The 23,088-nt window shown below is 30.1% G+C and overlaps 4 protein-coding genes across 12 annotated transcripts in view; 2 read left to right on the forward strand and 2 right to left on the reverse strand.

Moving 5' to 3' along the window:
• LOC113392727 (CUGBP Elav-like family member 2) overlaps window positions 1-11,982 on the forward strand; it is a 387,219-nt gene extending 375,237 nt beyond the window's left edge. For 5 of the 8 annotated variants that reach the window (XM_064215969.1, XM_064215970.1, XM_064215966.1 and 2 more), the window contains 6 exons: window positions 5,303-5,481; window positions 5,709-5,973; window positions 6,626-6,868; window positions 7,374-7,400; window positions 8,999-9,121; window positions 9,334-11,982. In XM_064215969.1, the coding sequence (XP_064072039.1) occupies window positions 5,303-5,481; window positions 5,709-5,973; window positions 6,626-6,868; window positions 7,374-7,400; window positions 8,999-9,121; window positions 9,334-9,605 (1,109 nt within the window). In that variant the 3' untranslated portion in view covers window positions 9,606-11,982. The remainder of the gene's footprint in view (window positions 1-5,302; window positions 5,482-5,708; window positions 5,974-6,625; window positions 6,869-7,373; window positions 7,401-8,998; window positions 9,122-9,333) is intronic. The other 3 variants (XM_026629283.2, XM_064215968.1, XM_026629291.2) reach the window with 2 other exon arrangements.
• The window catches only part of LOC113391540 (sodium/hydrogen exchanger 9B2-like), a 416,017-nt gene that overhangs the window by 343,987 nt on the left and 48,942 nt on the right, over window positions 1-23,088 (reverse strand). The gene's annotated exons all lie outside the window — the stretch shown is intronic.
• LOC113391771 (endoplasmic reticulum lectin 1) lies at window positions 15,293-20,946 on the reverse strand. 2 transcript variants are annotated; one of them, XM_026627826.2, is made up of 8 exons: window positions 20,559-20,945; window positions 20,080-20,311; window positions 19,690-19,854; window positions 19,215-19,507; window positions 18,097-18,150; window positions 17,215-17,373; window positions 16,498-16,660; window positions 15,293-15,649 (listed from the first exon to the last, which is right to left on the reverse strand). In XM_026627826.2, the coding sequence occupies exons 1-8, from the start codon at window positions 20,703-20,705 to the stop codon at window positions 15,318-15,320; spliced, it is 1,545 nt and encodes a 514-aa protein (XP_026483611.1). In that variant the 5' UTR covers window positions 20,706-20,945; the 3' UTR covers window positions 15,293-15,317. The 2 variants fall into 2 exon arrangements, with proteins under 2 accessions (XP_026483611.1, XP_026483623.1); XM_026627838.2 differs by lacking the exon at window positions 18,097-18,150 and having other exon boundaries at window positions 20,559-20,946.
• LOC113391789 (protein cornichon) lies at window positions 21,159-22,496 on the forward strand. Its single transcript, XM_026627871.2, has 4 exons — window positions 21,159-21,339; window positions 21,414-21,526; window positions 21,675-21,818; window positions 22,331-22,496. Exons 1-4 carry the CDS (start codon window positions 21,190-21,192, stop codon window positions 22,356-22,358), a joined length of 435 nt encoding a protein of 144 aa, XP_026483656.1. The 5' UTR covers window positions 21,159-21,189; the 3' UTR covers window positions 22,359-22,496.

A 23,088-nucleotide genomic window follows, 5' to 3' on the forward strand; every position in this document is an offset into this window, starting at 1 on the left:
GACTATTTGAATAATGGCCTATGTAACTTTTATGTTTGATATATCTCATTTCATATAACTATTATTATTTATTACATTTAATAATAGCAGTTACGAATGATTTTATTATTCAATTTGCAAATTCATTTCCAATATTGTTAATAGGCGTTTACAAAGTAAATTGTTAAATCGGCTTAATTTGAGCTATTTTTTATGGTCAACTAATATTAAAACATATATGGAAAAAAATACTTGAAAATAACATGTTTGGATGCTTGCGTGTTATTTAGTATATATATTAAAATATTACATTTTTTTTTTTTAATATCGTGTTTTAATTCACTGATGCTTTCATCAGTCTAATGTCTCTCAGGTCTAATGATGATAGTGCGCAAGCCCGTCTTGACAGGTATAACATATTCATCAGCTATACTAACGGTTAAAAATATGATTGAACCGGTGCAAATACAGGCACAAGGCACATTTCAGCTGATCTTAAATCCCATGTTTAGCGCGATCTGACATTCTAACGAATGGTTTATTCCACAGTTCTAATGTATACGAGCAGAGAAAACCACCATCAGGGATAGAGGACAAGTATTTAGGCGTCTTTTCCTGTTGTAAAATAAACAAGAAACTTACTCCTAGTACAATGTGTTATAACACTCATTAAGTATTTTTTCTACAAAAAATGGCACTGTGCAAACAGTACATCTATAATCGTAACTTCAAAACATAACTGACAATACTAAGCCATTATCCTCACACATAACTAGGCTTAACGACACCTTGTCAATAATATCTACAAGCAAATGCACTTCGACTTTGAAGGACATGCCTTAAGCCAAGGGCGAACATGGTATGTTACCTTACACGATTATCACTCTATTCTATATTTAAATGAGTAGATGTTTTATTTATAGTGCCAGTCTGATTTTTTTTTAAATAAAACTTTACCATAAGGCAGCAGACATAACATACACATGTATTTAACTAACATGACTATATTTTTAGATGTTGAAAAAGAGTAACTACTGAGTTTCTACTTCTCGGTAGAATATACATTCCGAAGCGGTGGTAGCTTTACTTTCAATAGTTTAATGAGAATTCAAAAGTGCTTGTAAAAGCCTACTTGAATAAAGTATATTTTGATTTGATTTGATTTCAATAAAACGCGTTTTAATATATAATTTTACTATATAAGTAGTTGAGCTTCGCAGTTTCAAACGCTTTTAATTCAGACTATTGATATGACGAGCATAAATTTCATGTTTTTGTAAGATATAATATAAAGAACAAATAAGCCAACAAGATTTGTGTACTATCTATCACTTTTGTGGCTATTAGATTTCAGGTTTTCTAATAGAATTTCAGAAAACTTCCAAATCTTATTATTGCCAAACTTAAAATGGATACTTAAACTGTCCTCTATGCTATTTGTTTTTTGTGTGTGTTTTTATTTTATTTTATTTTGATGAAATAATCTTTCATAATTTTCATAGCATCGATATAAGCGACTAGAACATTTGATAACTTGATTTTAGGATCAATCAATTCAATCTATTGATATCATAATGCAAATATGAAATAATACAGGTCAACTGTACACATAATAAAAACAAAAAACACATACATTATATATAAAAACAAATGAATTAAATAAATTTTAAATTTCAACACATTTGAATGTTTTTTTTTTTGAAGATTTATTTTACAAATTCAATACCAACCGATAAATTTATTGCTTTTTCCAATGTATTGCTTTTAGGATTTCGAATGCATTTTACGTATATTTTATAGATAATATAAGTATCTTTTCAATTTGATAGAATAACCGATATTGACTCTATCAAACTATGCGCACATTAATTGTCAATGTCTATAAAATGGTTTCATTTTAGATAAACGAATAAATCTATACGAGTTTTAATATAGACTATTAAAATTATTTTACTGTCTGGCCGAATATGTCATTTATAATGGAATAAAACGGTACGTCTTTTTTAAGCTCAATTTAGTATCGTATCCAGCCTGAAAATACCAATCAAAATTGATTCAGTGTTTGATTGATTATAACAGACAGAAATTATGGCGGACAGAGCAATCATTTCGATATTAAATGCTTTGAAACTAGAAAATAGGCAAATATATAAACTATGTTCTTTTACGTGGCTTCCAGTAGAATGAAAAAAAAACGTTGTGCTCCCTCTAGGCGATCATTCCTTCTCTTTCTCTTTTCCATTGTCGTCACGTAAAGAAAAAGCGTTATGCCCCCTCTAGGCGATCATACCCTCTCTTTTTCTTTTTCAATCTAAAATATACGATTTTTTATTATAACTATTAGTTAAAAGTATTTGTTTCGCTGTGTCTGTTATTCGATATATTATATAGGAAAAGCGATTTATTTCCGTTATATTAATATTATAAAAATATCGTTAACTAAATACTTAACGATTTAAAAATGTGTTTCTTCCGATTTTCTCGAAATGTAGTAGTTACATATTTAAATTTAAAATATTAATTTTTAGAATATAGTTAGGTATATATATTATTACATACCTACGTGACATTCGCTGCATATTTATTTCTAGTACATATAAATGAATAGATACTCGGGATACTTGAATAAAAGCGGGACATCTAACATCACCTATAACCCAAATGCCCTCATTCCTCGTCACGGACGCAGTCAGAGGTTACGTGAATTGTTTAACGAAGCTGCCTTACCGAGCCCGATGGCGCACTTAAGGCATTAACATTTTAAAAGATTACTTGTTAAATACACAATTAGTTCGCCGTTTAAACTGATTACACAACGTGTTAAGTGGATTCGTTTTGAATATTTAGATTAGTTTATGTGAAGTTTCAAGGTTACTCCTCAGTTTTAGTTCCAGTCGTGTAAAATATTTTGTTTGTTTTTAAGTATTCAATGAACTTCTGTCAGGTTTTAGTATGCCAATGTCAACGTCACCAATAGGCTGTTCTGCCATTATCTAATTTAAGATATTGGCATTGTCATTTGGTCTAGAGGTCTTAATATTTTATTATTGGGTTTTTCAAATATAAAATTACCGGTAGCCCACCGATGTTTAACTCCTATAGTATTTTAAAAGAGTAACGAAAAATAAAAGACTAATAATTGTATTATGAATAAAATCAAAATCAAAATATTCTTTATTCAAGTACCGTTACCGGTTCGGAAAGAAAATTGTACCGAGAAGAACCGGCAAGAAACTCAGTAGTTACTCATTTCCGCCATTTTAATTATAGAGTATGTAAGTAAACAACAATTATTTTTTCCTATATCCTGCCTAGAAGACAATACTAAGTCTTATTAATAATGCGCTCTTATTAATAAGTCACGGCAGATACCATTGATTAATAATAATTCTTAACATAATAACTTAGATATGACTAATTCGAAAATGGAAAACTTAGACCATAATAATCTTGAATATAAAAATTAACCTAAAAACTTGCCTACGTTTACTCTTTAGTAAATTCGGTCATTATTTACAAATTTCGGTAACATGTATTCGATTTTGCCAATCCTTTGTTCCACGACGACTATCAAAAATCTATCGACGCCAAATGTCATCCTGGCACATTGCCATATAAACAGAGCTGAGCTGTCCCATATCGGTTAACTTCGAAAAAGATTTAGTGCCTGAACTATTGTACATACATATAGGTATATACAAGTACGTTTTTTTTTTACATATGTCTATAGTTATCATTTAAAAATGGATGATTCAAGGATAATAGTTATTGGAATGCACATACAGAAGCTTCCTTTAATGCTATTTTTGTATATGGATAAAGAGACTAAATAATTACATATAAATTCGTAGTCTTTCTTTAAAACAAAAGCAGTTAACTGAAACCACAAGGTCGGACAACGCGTATGTGATAATTTCACATCCCGTTTTGTTGTTCCTGAATTTAAAATATTCATTTGGAGAGCATTGTGTGATGTTGAAATTTGAGAATACGTTGTTCGCACAGACGGGTTTTCAGTATTACGTTGGGATCATAGAATTTAATCTATTTCATTATTTAGAAACGGTGCCCATTTACCACAATCGTCTCGTCTGGTGTTTCCAAAAAAGGCACGTTTTGGGCAAGGTTTAGATTCTTTATTATGAGATTGTAAGTTACGGTTGACCTATTTTTTTCGACGGATCTCGGCGCTTTTTTCTCGCTATTTTAATGCTAATATCCCTTGGAGTACTGATTTAGCGGGCATGAAATATTTGTAACAGACACTCTCCGACATACCCTTTCAATTTAAGCTCTCCTCACCTCTTGGGCATTCTAAACCGAATAAAGATCCTCGAGAAAAAAAGAATATACCGACGCCCCGTCGTTTTTTCATAATATCCTACGAACCTCTCAACAGAAATGAACACGTTTTGACCCTTTTGACATGTAATTTTTCTACAAAATCGCTCCAAGTGAATACTACTGTATCGCAGAATATTCCAAACACTGAAGCAAACATATCGCACAATACTGATCTTGCAAATATAATGCAAATGTAATACGAGATGGTATTGAAGTACGTGAGATCGTTTGATATGAATCTTTGACGGATTGCAGTTGGGAAGTGTTTGATCGTTTTACTTTACAATATATTTCTCGAGGGTGTATGTGCGCTACAGCGGCGAATGGCAGATATTCTACAGTAACGGAATACTGAACAAACATTACACATATAAATTCATTACCGGTTTTTATACCTGAATGACTAATCTATTTTATAGATTTGAATATGAGTAATAAATTAATTTAACAGTCAATCGATTATTGTAGAATTTAAATAAAATGTGAATATTTAACCATGTTTTTAATTTATTCTAATAAAACATAAAATCATTTTATACTTTGTGTAGGTTGGAAACCTCTCCATTTAACTTGTAATATCGCAACCGGCTGTAAATAATCACGGGCATGAGGAACGACGTGTTTTACACACGGGACATGTGTCGTCTAGGATTTATTATTTAATATAAGAAAAGGGAATTGAAGTGTACATTGCCTGCAGCGAGCCCCGTTCAGCGACCGTGACTTTTGATAGCGACGCGTGTAATTTTACGAGATTTTCCGGGTAATATAAGTGTTATTTGCGTGAAGAATTAAAAAAAAAACCACCATTACTTGAATACTAAAATAATTCGGGAAAAATACATTATTTTCTATTATAAAATTCTCATAGTAGTCTGATCAATTGGTGTAACCTTTTCGAATTAATTTACACCAGTCCAAAAGTACATTTCTATTATTGTTTAATTTATTGTAAATAATTATATATTTTTGTTACCAGAACGCAAGCTGTTTGTTGGCATGCTGAACAAGAAGCTGTCTGAAAACGATGTTCGCGCCTTATTCTCGAGTCATGGAGCTATAGAAGAATGTACGGTGCTGAGGGACGCGCAGGGCCAAAGCAAAGGATGCGCGTTCGTTACCTTCGTATCGAAACAGGCGGCTATTGCTGCTATCAAGGTTTGTAATAAAACACTTTTATTAATCATTCCCGGTACAAATAATTGACCAAACCGTGATGTCACACAACTACAACAAGATGGTATATTTGAAAAAAGATCAGTATAGTAATTAAAATAACAATTTAGTAACAAATTCTGGATAACAGAATAGTAAATAATAATTATTAAAAATAATTATTAAAAAAAAATAGTAGATATTAAAAATATCAACAATCCGATTTCCAGTCACTACATCACAGTCAAACGATGGAGGGATGTTCGGCGCCATTAGTGGTAAAATTCGCGGATACACAGAAGGAGAAGGAACAAAAGAAGTTACAAGCGATGCAAGCTAGTTTATGGGGCTTGACGACACCGGTAGCATCCACTGCGTACTTGGCGTCCGAGGCAGCATTGTCACCCGCAACACAGTTGCAATTATTACAACAACTTCAAGCAGTTGGTCTTCAACAACAACTTCTACAAGGACAAGGTTCGACGTTGTTACAAGGTTCGTTCCTTTCGTTAACTATAGAAACCTAGGTTAGAAATAGTCCTGAACTTGGTAGCGACTTGCGAAACGTTAAAATGTGTCTCATTGATTCATTTATTACTATGAGAATAATCAGCTTGAGGCTTAATTGAATTTCAATACTGTCACAAAGATAAATGAATATTACCACTTGTAAAATAGGTAAATTTGAAAAAAGGTAAAAAGCTACATTTTGTTAATTATGTTTCTCAGACAATAGGCTCAATTTCGACAAGTGAAAAACAATTGAGGTAATTTATGCACACAGCGTAATTGGAAACAGTTACGATTAAGACTAATTACGCATTCATTTAGAGTCGTTTAATTGTATTTAAATTGTTACTTACTACCTTATTTTCCCTTATTTGGTAAAAACTTACTTTTAATCCGTCGGATTTAAACAAACTGACATAGGTAACAACAATAGTTATAAATAGTTTTTATCATTTTAATATTGTATCAAGTACGGAAATTCTGACTGAAATATTTCTTTTAAATTTTTTTTTTTTGTTTATTTTTTTTTTATTTCATTTTTTGTTACTTAACTACGTTATTTCTCCAAACCTTAACCCTTTCCATTTTCAGTTTAACCCAAACCACTTTTTTTTTACATTTTCGTTATTTGGTCTAGGTGTTAACTATCAGGATATCGGTTTCAATGGTGCAGGGCTGAGCGGGAACGCCGTGAGTGGTGTGGCTGGAGTGGGTGGGGTTGGAAGTATAGGAGGAGGTGCTGCGGAACAACTAGGGGGTTTACTGGCTCCTGTTAGCGTGCAGAACTTAGCTGCACTGGCGGCCATGACACAGCCTGTAGTGACGCAGGCAGCACCGATGGCACCTGCTGCTGCACCACAACCAACTGCACCACAGTTGTGTAAGTATATTTGCTATAGTATTCATTTAAAAATATATTTTATCAGAATTTTTTTTTTCGGACTTTTGACATCAATTTTGCTTATGTTTGAAGTATAGCATTACGACATAGTTGGATAATTATATGTACCTACTGATTTAAGCAACGTTTTCTAAATATATGTTTACACAAACATGAAAACAATTGAGCAAACGAGAGATCGGAAAATTATTCTAATTTCGGCTAATACAAATTTCTAAATGGCAATTCCTAATTGACGTTTTTGCTTTGTCCCCTTTGTCCCTTTCGCAAATTCATCCTCCGAAAGACAGGTAAGGTTCTATAAATTCCGGCCTAATTGCCTTACCTGTCCAAATCTTAATTGGAATGTTGCCACATAAGATGGCCATGAAAAAACCGTAATGATCTTTTTTGTCCGCAAACTTTCCTCTTTCAGATTGGGCTTTAATACGTTGAGAGTTAAAAAAAAAACGTTTATTAACGATGAAACTTTTTCACCCTTCAGGTCTTCTCGGGAAGACTAACATCACAGGTAAACAAACCACTATGAGGTCGAAGTGTATGTTATGGAATGACATATATGTTGGTATCTCAGATTAGTGCAACAAATAATAGTAGACATAACATTTTAATTTACTTTAGAACACGTATTTTAAACGTTCTTAATACGTGGACTTTAAATATTGCTTTTGTTCAAATGTACTTTAAACGGAAGTCTACATCATTTATTGCACGAATCTAGGCCTAGCTTGGTTTGATTTCTGTGCATTTTAATCTGCATCGTAAATTGATCTAAAATTGCTTTGCGTGACATTAGGCTTTTTCAATTCTAAATTGACAATAGACATCATTGATTTTTTGTAACTGCAATATTTTATGAAACAAAACTTTTTATTTTTAAAATTGGATATAGGTATTGATAGCAGAATTTAAATCCAATATTGTTTCAACACAGGTTTTGCTTGTTTTCGCATTTTTATTTGTGTATTCAACTATGGTTACGTATCAGTTTCAGTTGAAACGATCGCTATTTTTATTCCGAATTAAATGGTCGCACGTGTGGAAAAGGTTTTATTTATACTTTAATGAATTTCGCCAACTGTTTTGCTATTACTATATTAAGCGATCGTTATTAATAAAATAGGCATTATTATTTTAGATATTTTTTCTTTTTAAAAAAATAAAACAAAACACTGATATGTAATCATAAATAGTTGTTAGTGCTAAGTTATGTACAGATTTTGTATTGACCTTTCCGTTTGTATAATACTTAACATTAATTGTAAGATAATTGTTGCAATGATTTTAATAAAATAAACTTTTTATAACTTTTTTTTTAGATTATTCATTAATTAACAGTTTGTTGATACTAGAGCTAATTCCTTGAATGTTTGTTGATTGTACTCCACTAAATAATTGCGACGAGACAAAGTTTGTCCATTAACATTCGTAATTATCGATTTGCATGAGTGGTTAATATTTTTTCGACGCTTATCGACTTTCGAGGTTTTTTTTTTGTTATGGTATTTATTGTTTTGTTCCTAATTAACTTAGACTTCACGTTTGCGCTAGTGTATTAGGTATCAAAAATGAATACAATAGAATATAATATCATTAAGCATTTATAATAAAAACAAAAGAATAACTAAGCTATGTAGTTTTAACGTCTCTGCAAATTAACAGATAAAACATTAAAAAAATACATTACAAAAGTCACTACAAGGCTGCTTATTAATAAAATTTCTTGTACTTTTGCACAAACCCTAACCATGTGTCATATAGTGTAAATTTGTTATCTCGAAAGCTTTTAACGTGACTAGACTCGCCGTTTCATTATAATTTAATATAATTTAATATAATTATAGTTTAACCTTTTCCAAGTAATTATAGTTTCTAGAGAAAACTTATCTAGCAAGCATGTCCTTAGTTCTCAAACACAATATGAATAATCAACGTCAAAGATACTTCAACTTAGTAGGGCAATAGACTTACAAAACACCGATTTTTTTGTCTCCGAACTTTAAATAGGCTACTTTTTTCTAATAAAACTGCATGATTTATTAATTAAAATATATTAATTTAAATTTTTATTGTATCTGAAATTATTTAGTATTAAATGTTGATATACAGGGTCGACAGCGGAGCCACTAGGGTCAGCGTACGCGGCACAGTTCGGCACAGCGTACGCCGCGGCACCGCTCGGCTCCGTACTAGGTTCCGCGGCCGCAGCTGCTGCAGGCAAGCAAGTCGAGGGTAAGTTTTATATAGTATATCAGTGCGGTTGCTATACATATTAATTTAAGAATTTACATTTACCAAATCAAGTGTTTTAAATGAAAAAAAAATATGAATAGAAGTTCTGTATTAACAACAGCAACGGTCATAATTAACGTCGCATCGTTGATATGTAATTTGAAATCTCTTAGTTTTTAAAAATAATATATGTTTTATATTTATTATTTCAGGACCGGAAGGTGGTAACCTATTTATATACCACCTGCCGCAGGAGTTCACCGACACCGACCTCGCGTCTACCTTTCTACCGTTCGGTCACGTGATATCGGCCAAAGTGTTCATAGACAAACAGACGAATCTGTCAAAGTGCTTCGGTTTCGTCTCCTACGACAATGCAGCCTCCGCACAGGCTGCCATACAAGCGATGAACGGCTTTCAAATAGGTACAAAGAGACTTAAAGTTCAACTGAAACGTTCGAAAGAACTATCGAGACCGTACTAGAATATTCCAGAACTCGTTCCTAGTGAATTTACAAAGAAAATAAAGAAAAAAATATGGAGAGGTTGTAAGTTTTTGGACGTTTGTTGTGATGTATCCGGTGCACTTGAACTGATGATAGTCGTAAGGTTCGTTCGGAATCGCGAGTCCACGTGCACAGTTGTTAACTAATAAGTATAAGGTTAAGGTTTGTGTCAAAGGATTTATCGTTTCCAAAGTATTCCCCAAATTTGTTTATTAATATAATAATTATTTTTTAAATGATAAGTTTTAGTCACTTTAAGCATAAGTTGAATGCGTTCATGAACCGTTGCGATTTTTACGCGCCAAAGAGCTGTCAATAGTTGTACGCTTTTTACTAACGTCAGTGTCATATTGTAATTAAAAAAATATATTTTGTCATCCAATGTTTACACAATACTATGTGAGTATTGATAATATTTATTAACTGATTTGTTCTCTGTGAACTTTTCTGTTTGCGTTACCACTAATAAAAAAGTGGTCATATTCATTTACAGTCTATATTTCTTCTTATTTAAAATTATAAGGTGTTAGATTAATATATGATCTCAAAACGATCAGTGTATTTATTAACAACATATTTTCAATAGAGTACTTACTTAAAATACCCGGGGCTTTCAAGAAAAGAACAAATCCTAACTCCAAATTAACAAATCGATCAAATCAATGTAGATTTTCTATAATTATTATTTTATTGTATTTCATCTTTAAAAACTAATCCATCGATCCTTATCAAAAATCATTATATAGGAACAATTGCTTTACAATTGCAAATGATGTTAAATTGAGAAGAACAAATACATTTTTATATACTATTAGATTTCTACACTAAAACAGCATATGGAAGTTTAAGTTAAAACCAAATTGTCTATCGCAAATGTATGTATTGTTAAGACATATAATTGAAAAATGTTATCTAATAAATACCGTCTTAATAAAATATATGTGTATTTCAGAAATAATAAATTATTCTTAAATAGACCAATTCCCAATCTCTGGTCTAAAGAATAAAGTAAAAAACTATTTTCAAAATTAAAGACATCAATTTTGAAAATAGTTTTATTAATTTGAAAATATATGGATTACTGGTGGATTAATGGCTTGTATTTTTGTTATCGTTCAATAATTTATTTCTATATGTATTTAATTAACTATTATGTATTACATAATAGTTAGTTACATAATCATCGATTGTTGAATGATCAAGGATTTCTTCGATAACCTTTATCTGATTCGGCAATTGCATCTTATTAAACCCACACAAATTAGTCATGATTTATTTCACGATTAATGGCTATTACACTTAAACTATTTACGCCAATGGGTATATAATATGTTTTACAAGAGAAACACAAATTTTAATAATACATTATCCTACTAACGTATATAAACTAACATCGAACTTTGACCGTTTAGTCAGAAATTTTTTGTTAGAATTAAGTATTTAAACATAGACTAAGTTTTTGTGTAAGTTCGACATTAATTATTTATAGTTCACTTGAATAGTATTTGTATATAATATTAACAAAGATATTTCAAATATATAAATAGTACTTGTACCATACCTAAATCAGTCACTATTTTATTTTAACTGAAATAAAGTCATCGTAAATAAAATTATAAGGAACATTTTTTTTATAAATACTATTGATGTGGACTATACTTATTTATTGTTTTTTTTTTTTCTTACTATTTAAGTATGATTAGCTCTTAAAATATTTCTTATTATTCTTGGCTTACAGTTCATCACTTTTCAAGTAAAATATTGTTAAATTAAATTTCTTTTTTCAATCACTTCTAGATTTTGATGCTGATAAGCTGTCACTGTTAACGTTAATATTCTAATTTTATAAATTAAGTATTACTTAATATATTTTAATCATTTTCACATACACTATAAATATTGTAATGTGATTATCAAATCGCTCAATGGGGATATATTTAAGTAATTTACTTAATTTAAATGTTTCTTAAAAAAATAAGGTTACCCAAGTATTTTGTTATTGTGCCAATGCATTAAAAAGAATGACTAAATAATTTACCATGTTTGTTTATCTTAAGAACTGATACAGTTGCGATACGATACGCATATATCGTACGAATTTAATTTAATTGTGATTTATTAAAAAAAAATATAACGACGTTTCGCTTAACAAATACCTTATAATTTAAATTTAGGAAAAGTTTTTGATGTCTGATGAAAGACAATATTTAGACTGAATAAGTTCCCTTCTCTAGATATAGAACGACTATGTCATCATTCAGTATGATTATTGTCTTATTGTGAGTTATATGTAAAGAAAGTCTTAAAGGAATTTTTCTTATTTTTATTGTAAGTAAATAAATTATTAGAAATGGGGATGTATTGTTGAAATTTCAAACGAGAATCTAAATGGAACAATCACTGACTAATGAAACGATTTGGTTTTTTTATCGATTTATAAAAATGTAAAAATTGGAAATTGTGACCTTGATAAAAAATAGTATTGCGGAAATAATGTTGTAATTATATCATATTTATAATGTGGTTGTTCTATTTTAGAATTGCCTACTAATACAATCCTAGACACGACCACTCCGAATAGTCTGTTCGTAGGTGTGATCAAAAAAAAGAAATATTTAATGAAAAGATTTTTTACCTACTTAGGATTTCTAAGTTGTAAGACCTCATTGTTGTAAAATATGTGACATAGAAAAAAGCTTTTTGAAAATTATTTCCAGATAATAAAAAATATCTGATACACATTGGCCTTGATAAGACAGTCGTGGTGTTGAGACCATAAAAAAGAAACTATTACTGAACATGAGTGTGTTTTGTTGCTGTCGACTTTAATGCCTAAAATCCAAATATTTTTAAAGTATTTTGAATATACGCCTACTAAAACTTTAAACCTATTTAACACTATATTATAACACTATAAAATTATTTAAGTTTTTTGGATACAAAAAAATTATCGAAAATAAAATTCAAACAGATAATAAACCAAATAATATATGTGTTAAGAGAAAAAAGTGCAGGCGTGTATCCAAAATCCAATTCTTAACTTCAAATTATTATGATGATTTCGGTTTTTATTTTGTTACATCAATTGATATATGTTTATCTTTATTACAAACTTTGTTTTATTAAAGGAATTTCGAGTATTTCTTTAAACACATGATTTCTTCAGACCGATGACAATAATTATAACAAGCCACAAAAAACCCTTACTATTTGTTAATTATTTATCTTATAGCTTAGAAAATTGTTAACAATTGTTTTCATTGGTCAATTAGATGTTTAATATAACTTGTTTTCACGACTATAAAGCAACATCGGTCTGTCGAAAACTTACTCTTAATAAAAATTGTCTTATAATTCCTTATTTTAATAAAAGAAAAGTCACGGTACCTATATTAATTCAGACGAAAAATTTATTTTTACACTGTTTAGAGGCACCGTATTTAGTAGGTAAACAATTGGTAATTTAATAAAAAGAACTTTTATACAACACCCGTTTTGTTGATATAAATGTAAATAAATGTCAAGTTAAAAAAAATGTCTTTTCTTATTTTCAACCCTTAATTGACTTATACACAACTCATGACTACTAAATAATTCTGTTTTTTCTCGAGAAAGGTTATTAAATTACTCCTAATGAATATTTAACTCTGCTACAAATCTGCTCGGAATGTAGTGTAGTGTATTTAATCTTTTCCAACATTTAAAATACAAAATTATGGCAATCAAATACAATTTTTAAACCAGCGATCACGTCCCTGTTCTCTGTTCGAACAAGCGAACTACACAATCCAAAAAAAGAGACACCAAACTAATATCTAGACACGCGGTAGCGTGTCAGCCAAGTTCAAGTAACAGAACTGGCTAGCAACACCGTGTGTTACACGAACCATTTGGAGCCACTTTTGACCTCATAACTCAAAACCTCAAAACTATTTGACATATACGTGTCAAATTTGGCTCATATATTTAGACTCGCGAGATACATATGTGTTCCAAATTTTATAGACGCATCTCAAACGGTTATTTAGATATTAACGTCTAAAAATCGTCATTTTTATCACTGACTGACCCATAGATCAAAACTATAACCTACTTCCAGGTGACCTAGAAAGTTCAATTTTGGCATGCAGATAGATAATTAGGCCAATATAAAGGAAAAAATCTGAAACTGGTAAATTTTTATCATTTTATTATAATTTCTCATTTTATTGGGTCTATTAGGAACACTTATATACTTAGTTCCTGTAATAACTGTAAAAAAATGATGTAAGAACCAACAATCAAAACTTATGACAGCCGGTCTTAACGTGGATTTTAAGGTCTTCACGTGAATATATAACGAGTTGAATACCACCCTTATTTTTTTTTAATCCTAATATTTCCGTTTTGGTACTCATGAGTATAGTCGACTTTTGTATTTATTACGTTATTAACTGGCATTTAGCGCACACCAATGGTTCAAAATCATTATACTTAAATTTTTTTAATAATAATAGGCATTTCGATACACGGCGCGCGACGCGACGCCGGAGCAGCGGGATAGGAGCGTTGCGATAAAACCTTGATGCGGACGTGTCCGAGCGAGTGGCAAACGCGCTCATAAGACTTATTCCAATGCCTTCCGATGGAAGCTGCCTAGTCATACCGGCCCTGGGCAACAGAGGAGTTAAATCCCCTTGGTATTACTTTGCAGATTAATCTGAACCATTTCGAGTCGAGGATTTTCTTTTTTAATCTTAAAAGTAAATCAGATTTTGGAACTTCTATGTGGCTCCATATATGTTCATGACATTGACATGACATTTTAATGGGTTTCTTTAATTCATCACGGTGTCGTGCTTTTGAGAAAGATATTGCTTTTTTAAATAAATACTATGCATTCATGAACATATACCAACTGTCGACTATCAACAAATATGGGTCTTTGAGTTTTGTTACACATGATTTTAGTTTTTTCGATATTTAATTCAAAATCAATATTGCGACTGACGTATTTCAGTTCGTTGATCATTTCTTCAAGTTATGATGCGGTTTCTGAGAATAATACGATGTCATCTACTAAACGTAAATTGCTAAAGCAACTTCCTTTAATATCTGATCTGATATTGTATAATATCGCAAAATTTCAATCAAACATCATTGGAAAAAGTTTTCCTTAAAAAGAATCAAACACTCATCACATATTCTACCACCAAACAGCAATACTTGGCCAATGTAAATACAGGCACAAGGGATATGGCACATGCATACCATCAAACGTAAATTTAATTTTAAATGTCATTGAGAGTTACTACTTAACCATTAAATGATTTTTTTTTTTACTTAACTAAAGAGCGCCTTTTTTATTTTTTTGATCTCGCTGGAAAAACACGCCACGCGTTTCCCCCACCTTGAAGGTGCCCCCCTATTTCAGTGTGGCCCGTATGTGGGACTCGCCGGTGCCCTGGACGCCGAGTGCGCCCCGGTACACGAGAATACCCACTAAACACCAGCGGCACTCACTCCGTCTCTTAGGCGGGCGCCACGGGATCACCGTGACAAACTAAAGAGCGCCTATACTAAGTATCAAGAAATATATGGATTACTCACTGGATTAAATAAGTATTTTTGAAAATAGTTGTAATTTATTAAGTATAGTTTAGAACCTGATTCATTAAAAAAAACATTATTTTTTTTAAAGATTTATTAATCTAATCAAAACCAAATTTGTTAACGTCCTTTTCTTTTATATCGTCTTCGTTTTCAAGTTTCTTTTCCACTGATTTATCTCTTACTTCGGGGAGCAGTTTCGTCGACTTTATGAGTCCGTTTTCATCAGCTAGTGGTAATATATCACAAATTAGTGGCGACTCCACACCTAGTATATAATGACACGTCCTAGGTTCCAAAAGGTACAGGGAAACTTGAGCTGGACTTGAAGAATTTTCTAAACATTTTAATTTGACCTCAGTCTGCCTTGGTTTGCTTGTTTTATCGCAAACATCTCCTCCAGAATAGAAGTGAGACACTGATGTTCTTTGATCTGCAATAAATATATACGATACATGTATTCTAGTAAACGAAACAAAAATCAAACTAAAAATAACATTAATAAAAAAACTTTTAATTCAAATATTACTTTTTGGGAAGACGAATAAAAACGAACATTATTCAAATGATAAAAATATTGTATTTAATAAATTGTTTTTGAGAAAAGCAAATTACTCATTCCTGAATACTGTTACCAATTTTCAGTATTTTTCCTTTAATTATAAATTCGTGCAGTTTACATATATTTACAAGAAATATATTTAACTTTAATTTTACACTCCATTCATTTTTGTATAATTAAATATTTTATATAACTAAATCTTTCTCAAAACAAGATAACAAGAAATCCATGGATAAAGAGGTAATTTATGTTATTTTTATGTTTTTTCTGGGTTTATGTAAAAACTACTTATCTGGTTCTTATCTACATATGACTACTTACTGATTATGATATTTTCTAGTTTCAAGTCTGGAATATGCTTAATATTATATTTATTTTTTGGATATTATTTGCGATTTAGCTTATTATGGCAATTCATCAATTTGTCTACCGATAGCTTTGCAAGCGAACCCTATTAAAATAATGTAGGTCTTGGCAGCTGTTTTTGCGTTACTTGGTTATCTTAAAATTTTGCAAATATTACTGAATTACAATAATAGTAAGAGATATTTTACAATTTATATTTGTACTGTTTTCGTGACATTTATGTATAATATACGACATCGAAAACGTTGTATAAACTGAAACGATTTTCAGAGCCCAGTAAAATCACATATTCTAGGTAAATTACTAGCTAAAAAAATATTATGAAACTTATTGACCTTACTAGGTCAACATACCAATAGGTTTAGGAGCTTTCCCTCTGTTCTCCTTTATCCAGTCCAGATGCGCCTGCTCATCATATTTTCCCAACAAGAGAGTTGTCTTCTCACCTGCACGATCCACGTGGTACTGGACAACGTGTTTACCATAGCAGAACTCATATTTCCACCAACCAGTACCCTAGAATAAACACCAGCGACTTGTATCATCGATGTATTCTCTATACAAGGAATTAGATCGTCAGGCCGTTTGCCGGCTGAAAAATATTTTCCGTGCAGGTGAAAAACACTGCACTGAGCGCAAATAAATATGGTAAACTATTTCAGTCAGCAGTCTGCCTAACGCCAACATTCCTTATTGAAATAATCAGTTTGTCCATATATATATATTTATATATAAGGACAAACTGTATATATTTATTTAATAGGATATTCTACTATGGTTGGAAAAGTACTTCCAAATGTTGATTTTCTTAATAAGCCACAAAAAATATTATAAAATATATATTATAATAATAATATAAAATAAAAATAAAATTAATTAAATATGAATATTATAATTATTATATGCTCATATTATAATAAAAGTCTGTTCCTCAAACGGCCAAACACCTGAAACGAATTTAACATAAAATGCGAGCGAAGCGGACGATATATATATAAACCACCCGTTAATTTGGACTAATTTCATAACAAATGATAGGGATATCAAAATATAATAATAATAAAACTTACTCCATTCAAACAATTTTCTCCATTTAAAAACGCGCGAACTGGCGAGTCATCTGTAACTGGCTGTGGTTTCTCAAGCAATGGTGTAGCTTTACTGTCACCTGTCAAATCTTCTTCCTCGCTTAATGGGTGCAATTCTAATTTCAAATGAGTTTCACCATCCTAAAAGTATACCACAGTTTTAATATATATTAGTTAATATCTTATATAATCTATTATTCCAGTAATAGTCCACCTAATGGGCGAGATTCTTATTAAGTGAATGGATTGGAAACTTAATATTCATGGAAAAATTACACATTATTTACAATTAAAATATAATTGTACTTATTTTTTCAGCACAAATTTTATTCTTGAAATTACTTACACGAATAGTAGCCATATTCAGTTCATAATAAAAAGTATGTATATTTTTAATATTAAATTATAATTACGTGTATTGTATCGTCATAATATTTTCAGTCTTTAACTAACTAATTAACTAACTAACTTTAAAATAATCACGTAATTATTGAATCATATTTATTTATAAAAAGTATTTCTTTTTTGATAATAACCAAATGACTTGAATGTAAATCGGGTCGGTGTAAAATGCCTGTAAAAAAGATTTGGCATGCTTGTCAACCGGCTACATGCCTGATACCATCCCTTTTTGAAAATACTTTTGCTTGATGGTTGAAGCGTTTACGTGTTCGATTGGTTGTGGCGTTTAAAAATTCACTTAATATTGCTATTAATCTCAGCTATAGGTCTGCCACGTTGCTAATGTATCATTATGAATATAATAAATGAAAAAAAAATACACTAGAACTAAGAAGCTTGTCACACACACATACACAAGTTATAAAAAAAAACATAAAAAAAGCAACAAAAAAATATAATTACCTTATCAATTTTTTCAACTTTCAAAACAGCAAGTACATCCCTAGCTTCCTTATCCTGAACATGCCAACACAAATGTTAATAAAGCAACTAATATCTAAACTAAAAATGCTAGTGGTTTAATGATCTAATTTTTAATAATAGGTTACCGAGCAAGTATGGTTGGTACCAAGCACACATTGGAGACATTTCCTGCTATATTTACACTGTACATTTTCTGGTAATGAATGTGTGTATTTTTCACAAAATAGAGATTGCGATACAGTTGGATAATGCTGCCATCTTTTTGGTACCATTTACATGGTAGCAATCACAAACAACAAATACAAGTTCATATTTGTATAAATTGTGTGTTTAGTTCTTAAAAATATTATTAAAAAGTTTTATTTTCCATTAAACCACAAGTTTTAATATAACAAAATATAAAAATACTTTCCAATAACCTAATTTAAATTGAAATAAAAAAACAATAACACTAAACAGCAAAGAAATCAACACAAAACCAAACAACTTAATTCTAATTACTACAAAACTAATCTTATAAAAACAATATATAGGCAACAACTAATAATGTTATTTTATCAGATAAGGTCCAAGTTCAAGCCCATGCTCTTGAGTCTAATTTAGTAGTAAGTCTAATAACCAGGTTCTAAGATTTTAAGACTTATATGATAATACACAGGGCATTATAGTATAAGTATCAAAATAATAAAATTAATTCTTTGCATATAGATTTCAATAATTTGTATTAATGTACAATATTTTTAGTTTGTGCTTTCAATTATCTTTACATATATGACTATAGGCCTTACTTTTACCTTGCTAAGACAAATTATTTAATGGTTTAATCAAATCGCAGCACCTTTTTTAAATAACATACTTTACTTTCTTATTTACTTATTAAAATTGCTTTACTTGTAAGGTTACTTGAATTAAAAGAATAAGATATTTATCTTATTCTTTATACCTAGGGTAACTTGTATGAAATGAGTAAACTAACTAACTCTTTAGTACTTCTCATCAGAATGACATAGTTTTGTTAAATTACTAATAAGTGCTCATAGAAGCCTAATTGAACAAAGTAAGGAATCAGATTAAGTGTTTAACAAACAAAAACTCACATTATTCATTAGTTTTATCGTCTGATGGTTGAACCTTAAGCTTTCTACTTCACTCTTCAATAAATTCCTAGGTTTCTTTGGTGCACCATCAATGGGTATGCAGTCAATAATATTTTCACTGACATCCTTCTGCTTGTATAGTGGATGTTCACACAATAACGGTGATAGAATAATTATTTCATATTCACATGTGGCAGTCTCTTTAAATGAGTAAATCTCATGCTTGCTATGTGTATAGCAAACATACAGAACCCTTGTCAGTCGTGGTTTACCACTCAAATCGCATAAAGTGCCTGAAAAGTAAAAATGTTGTGTGATATAATTTATAGCTGATTTAATGGCAGAAGAAGTAAAGATAAATAAAACTTTATCCTAAAATTAAATGACATCATTTGTTGAGGTCTTTTATAATATTAAAAACAGTCTTAGTAGTCGTAGTCGTAGTCTATAAAAATATAAAAAAAATAATCTTTACCTTCATCCATAGCCATTTCAATATAAGGCAAACTCATTCCTTCTACTTTAGTTGTTTTAAGTTTCACCTTGTTATCTTGTGCTGCCTTTAAATCAGCCTCTAGTTTTGCTTGTCTATCTGCACTCCAATGACCCAAGGAATACTCTTGAGTCTTAACATTTTTACCTAGAAACAAATTAAACATTCTATTCAGAAGGCAATGTCTTTTTAACTTAGGTTCAAATGGCATGATGTCAGTTTCATACTAATGAAGATTACTTAATAAATCTGAAAAATCTTTAAGCAGTAAAGTACTTTCACTTATAATCTTATAGCGGATATTACTTACTTAAATAAGATAAGGATGCTTAGTCTATGGAGATAAAATATATATAAAAAATAATATTATACCTTCCCTCTCTTCATGATACTGTCGTATATAACGCCCATGGCACACTTCATAGCTCCAGTAGCTTTCGAGCCTGTATGAGCATATCTTTTGAGTGAACAGTGGCTTCAAAAGATTTATTGGGGAAGGTCCATCATATTCTTCAATATTTGTTGTTTCCTTTTCATGCAGTTCAGGCAAGCGACATTCATATTTTTCGTGATGTGATGTTGTAACTTTTAATACTTCTCTATTCTAAAATAAATTATAGACAAATCAATACTATTGACAAATACTTTTTATTAATGTTTTAATTGTATTTGGAAGAATACTATGTTGCATGATGAATATTTATATAAAATAATTTAAGCAGTTCCAAGTAGTAAATTATAAACCTGCTGTTTGTATGTATGTTAAATATGTAAATCAGAAAATAAAATACAGAGAGATTAAACTTAAGAAGTGTTTTTGATTACTAGTGTACTGTTTGTTTTATAAATACCGCAGATCCATCCTCTAACTTCGGAAGAGTATCTTGAACTCCTGGCCAATTTATTCCAAATAATATACTATCGTCAAAACCTTTGAAGTCATGTTCTATGCTCAAGACTCCTACTGCACTTATAACAAGTAAGCAAACACTTTTCATTTTTATATACTAGTTGATAATAAATAATATTAATAGTTCTGTTAGCGTTTAAATCATTTCAAGTTGATTATTTTTTGCACAACATACTAAAATCCCAATCTATATAAATTATTATAATAATAAACGAATATTATAATTATTAGCACGTAATCAATAATATTTGATCACTCTGTAATTAGGTTGAAATTCGGATTATTGGTAGGCGAACATAGACATATGAGTTGGTGTATTGTCATTTGTCAAAGTAATCATGTTATGACTAGAAAAATAGATTATAATATATAATGGTTACGACAAAAATTTAATTATTATTTTAAAACTAGAACACTAAATAAAATACATAATTTATTCTAACCTTGATTTTTAAGGTGCTTTTTAAAACTAAAAAATATCGTTGATTTTTAGGATGTGCTCCTTTTTACATATAACAGGAAAATATTAAAAAAGTCACGTCTTGGAACTGTCAAATGGGTTTTTTGTCAAAATGGCGTTTAGCTTTCCAGCCTTTTCTTATATTATAGCTCTAATTGTAGACGCTTTTCTTATATTTTTCTCGATATTTCATGTCATAGCAATAGACGAGTTAAAGACCGATTATAAAAATCCCATTGATCAATGCAATAGCCTCAATCCCGTTAGTATTTTACATTTTGAGTGAACAGTAAGTGACTTGCGCTCTATAATCTTATAAATCTTTTAATATTACAGTTGGTGTTACCGGAGTATTTGCTACATTTATTTATGAACATACTTTTCCTGTTATCGGGAGAATGGATTTCATTGTTAATAAACGTTCCACTGATTCTGTATCATATACACAGGTAAACAGGTTATGTTTTTAAAATCATGCTTCACCAATCACTCCAATTATCATAAATTTACATCAATGCTGATTCATTCTTAATAAAGGTAATATTAATATTCTTGACATGTTTCAAAAACAATGGTTTGTGTTTATTGCTTTTGCAGGTATCGTACAAGGCCTGTAATGTCCGATCCAGGTCTATATGATCCAACGAGTATAATGAATGCTGATGTGTTAACTGTATGTCAAAGAGAAGGTTGGATCAAACTTGCATTTTATTTGCTGTCATTCTTTTTATACCTTTATGGGTAAGTATATTTTTATCTATGCCTATGCTTAATGACCCTTTTCAATTGTCACTATTTACTTATTACTCTAAAACATTTCTTTTTGTACTTACATTAATTATTAAGCTGATAATAAACTAACACTCTCTTAGCTTACATTTATTCGTTTGATTAGTAGTTATTAACAATACACTTGACAATAACCCATCCAAATTTCATACTTACTTTAAATAGGTATAATATTATTAAGAAAACTGTCCCATCTCAATGCTTTTATATTTTTAGGTAATGTTACATACAGTCGTATTTTTCTTATTTTTTTTTTTGTGTAAAAATATATTTAATAATGAGTTTTAACCATTTTATTACCTTCATAATAAATTGTTAATTCAATTTCTGTCTTTGGCAATACAGTCATTCTAATTCTACAATAAGCTATTGTAGAATTAGAATGACTGTAGTGAATGACAGTTTCCATTTTCAATAGCAAAAGTATGAATATGAAATTAAAATTATAATTATTTTTATTTCAGAATGATAGTTGTGCTGATTGCAGTTTGAAAATAAAATCAATTCCTTAAATAATTATTTATTATTAGAATCCCTTCAGGAGCATCATGTCATGTTTGAACAAGCAGTTGTTGTGTAGACGTATAGTCCACTCTAAAGTATTTTGATAATAAAATTTATAATTTATAATATTTTTAATTTTTTATCATTATTTATTATTATACATTTGACTAAGTTATGTTATAAACTAGGCCATTAATTTTGTTATCAATGATAATATTTCAATGGAAATATTCCATAGCTGTTATAATATATTAAGTATTTAAATCCTTAGAAGTACAAAATCATTTTTTATCTCATAATATGTATTATGATTTTAGAAACAAATTTGAAATTCATCAATAAGTATTCATAATATTTATTGATATTTATCAGAATTCAAAAAAAGGAGGTAATTCAATACATATGCTTTGATAATAGAATTGCTTGTGTAAAGCAAAGTAAGCATTTATTCTCAAAAAGGCTACATTTCCTGAGCAGTTTTGTTAACTCTTATCATGCGTGCACATCACAGGAATGCTTGAATTGCTTTCAATTTTGATGTGAAAGTGTATTTTGAAATCACAAATGTTAAAAACAATAGAACATTAATTTAAAAAATCTAAAATTGTATTTAAATGACAAGTAATTCAAATACTGCCCAGCCCTATTTGTACCCTACTACACCAAATCTGCTGAGCATGGAGTGATATTTATTTAATTCTGAATGAATAAGATTTTA

The sequence above is a fragment of the Vanessa tameamea genome, chromosome 10, assembly GCF_037043105.1.
Source record: "Vanessa tameamea isolate UH-Manoa-2023 chromosome 10, ilVanTame1 primary haplotype, whole genome shotgun sequence".
Classification (NCBI taxonomy): Eukaryota; Metazoa; Arthropoda; class Insecta; order Lepidoptera; family Nymphalidae; genus Vanessa; species Vanessa tameamea.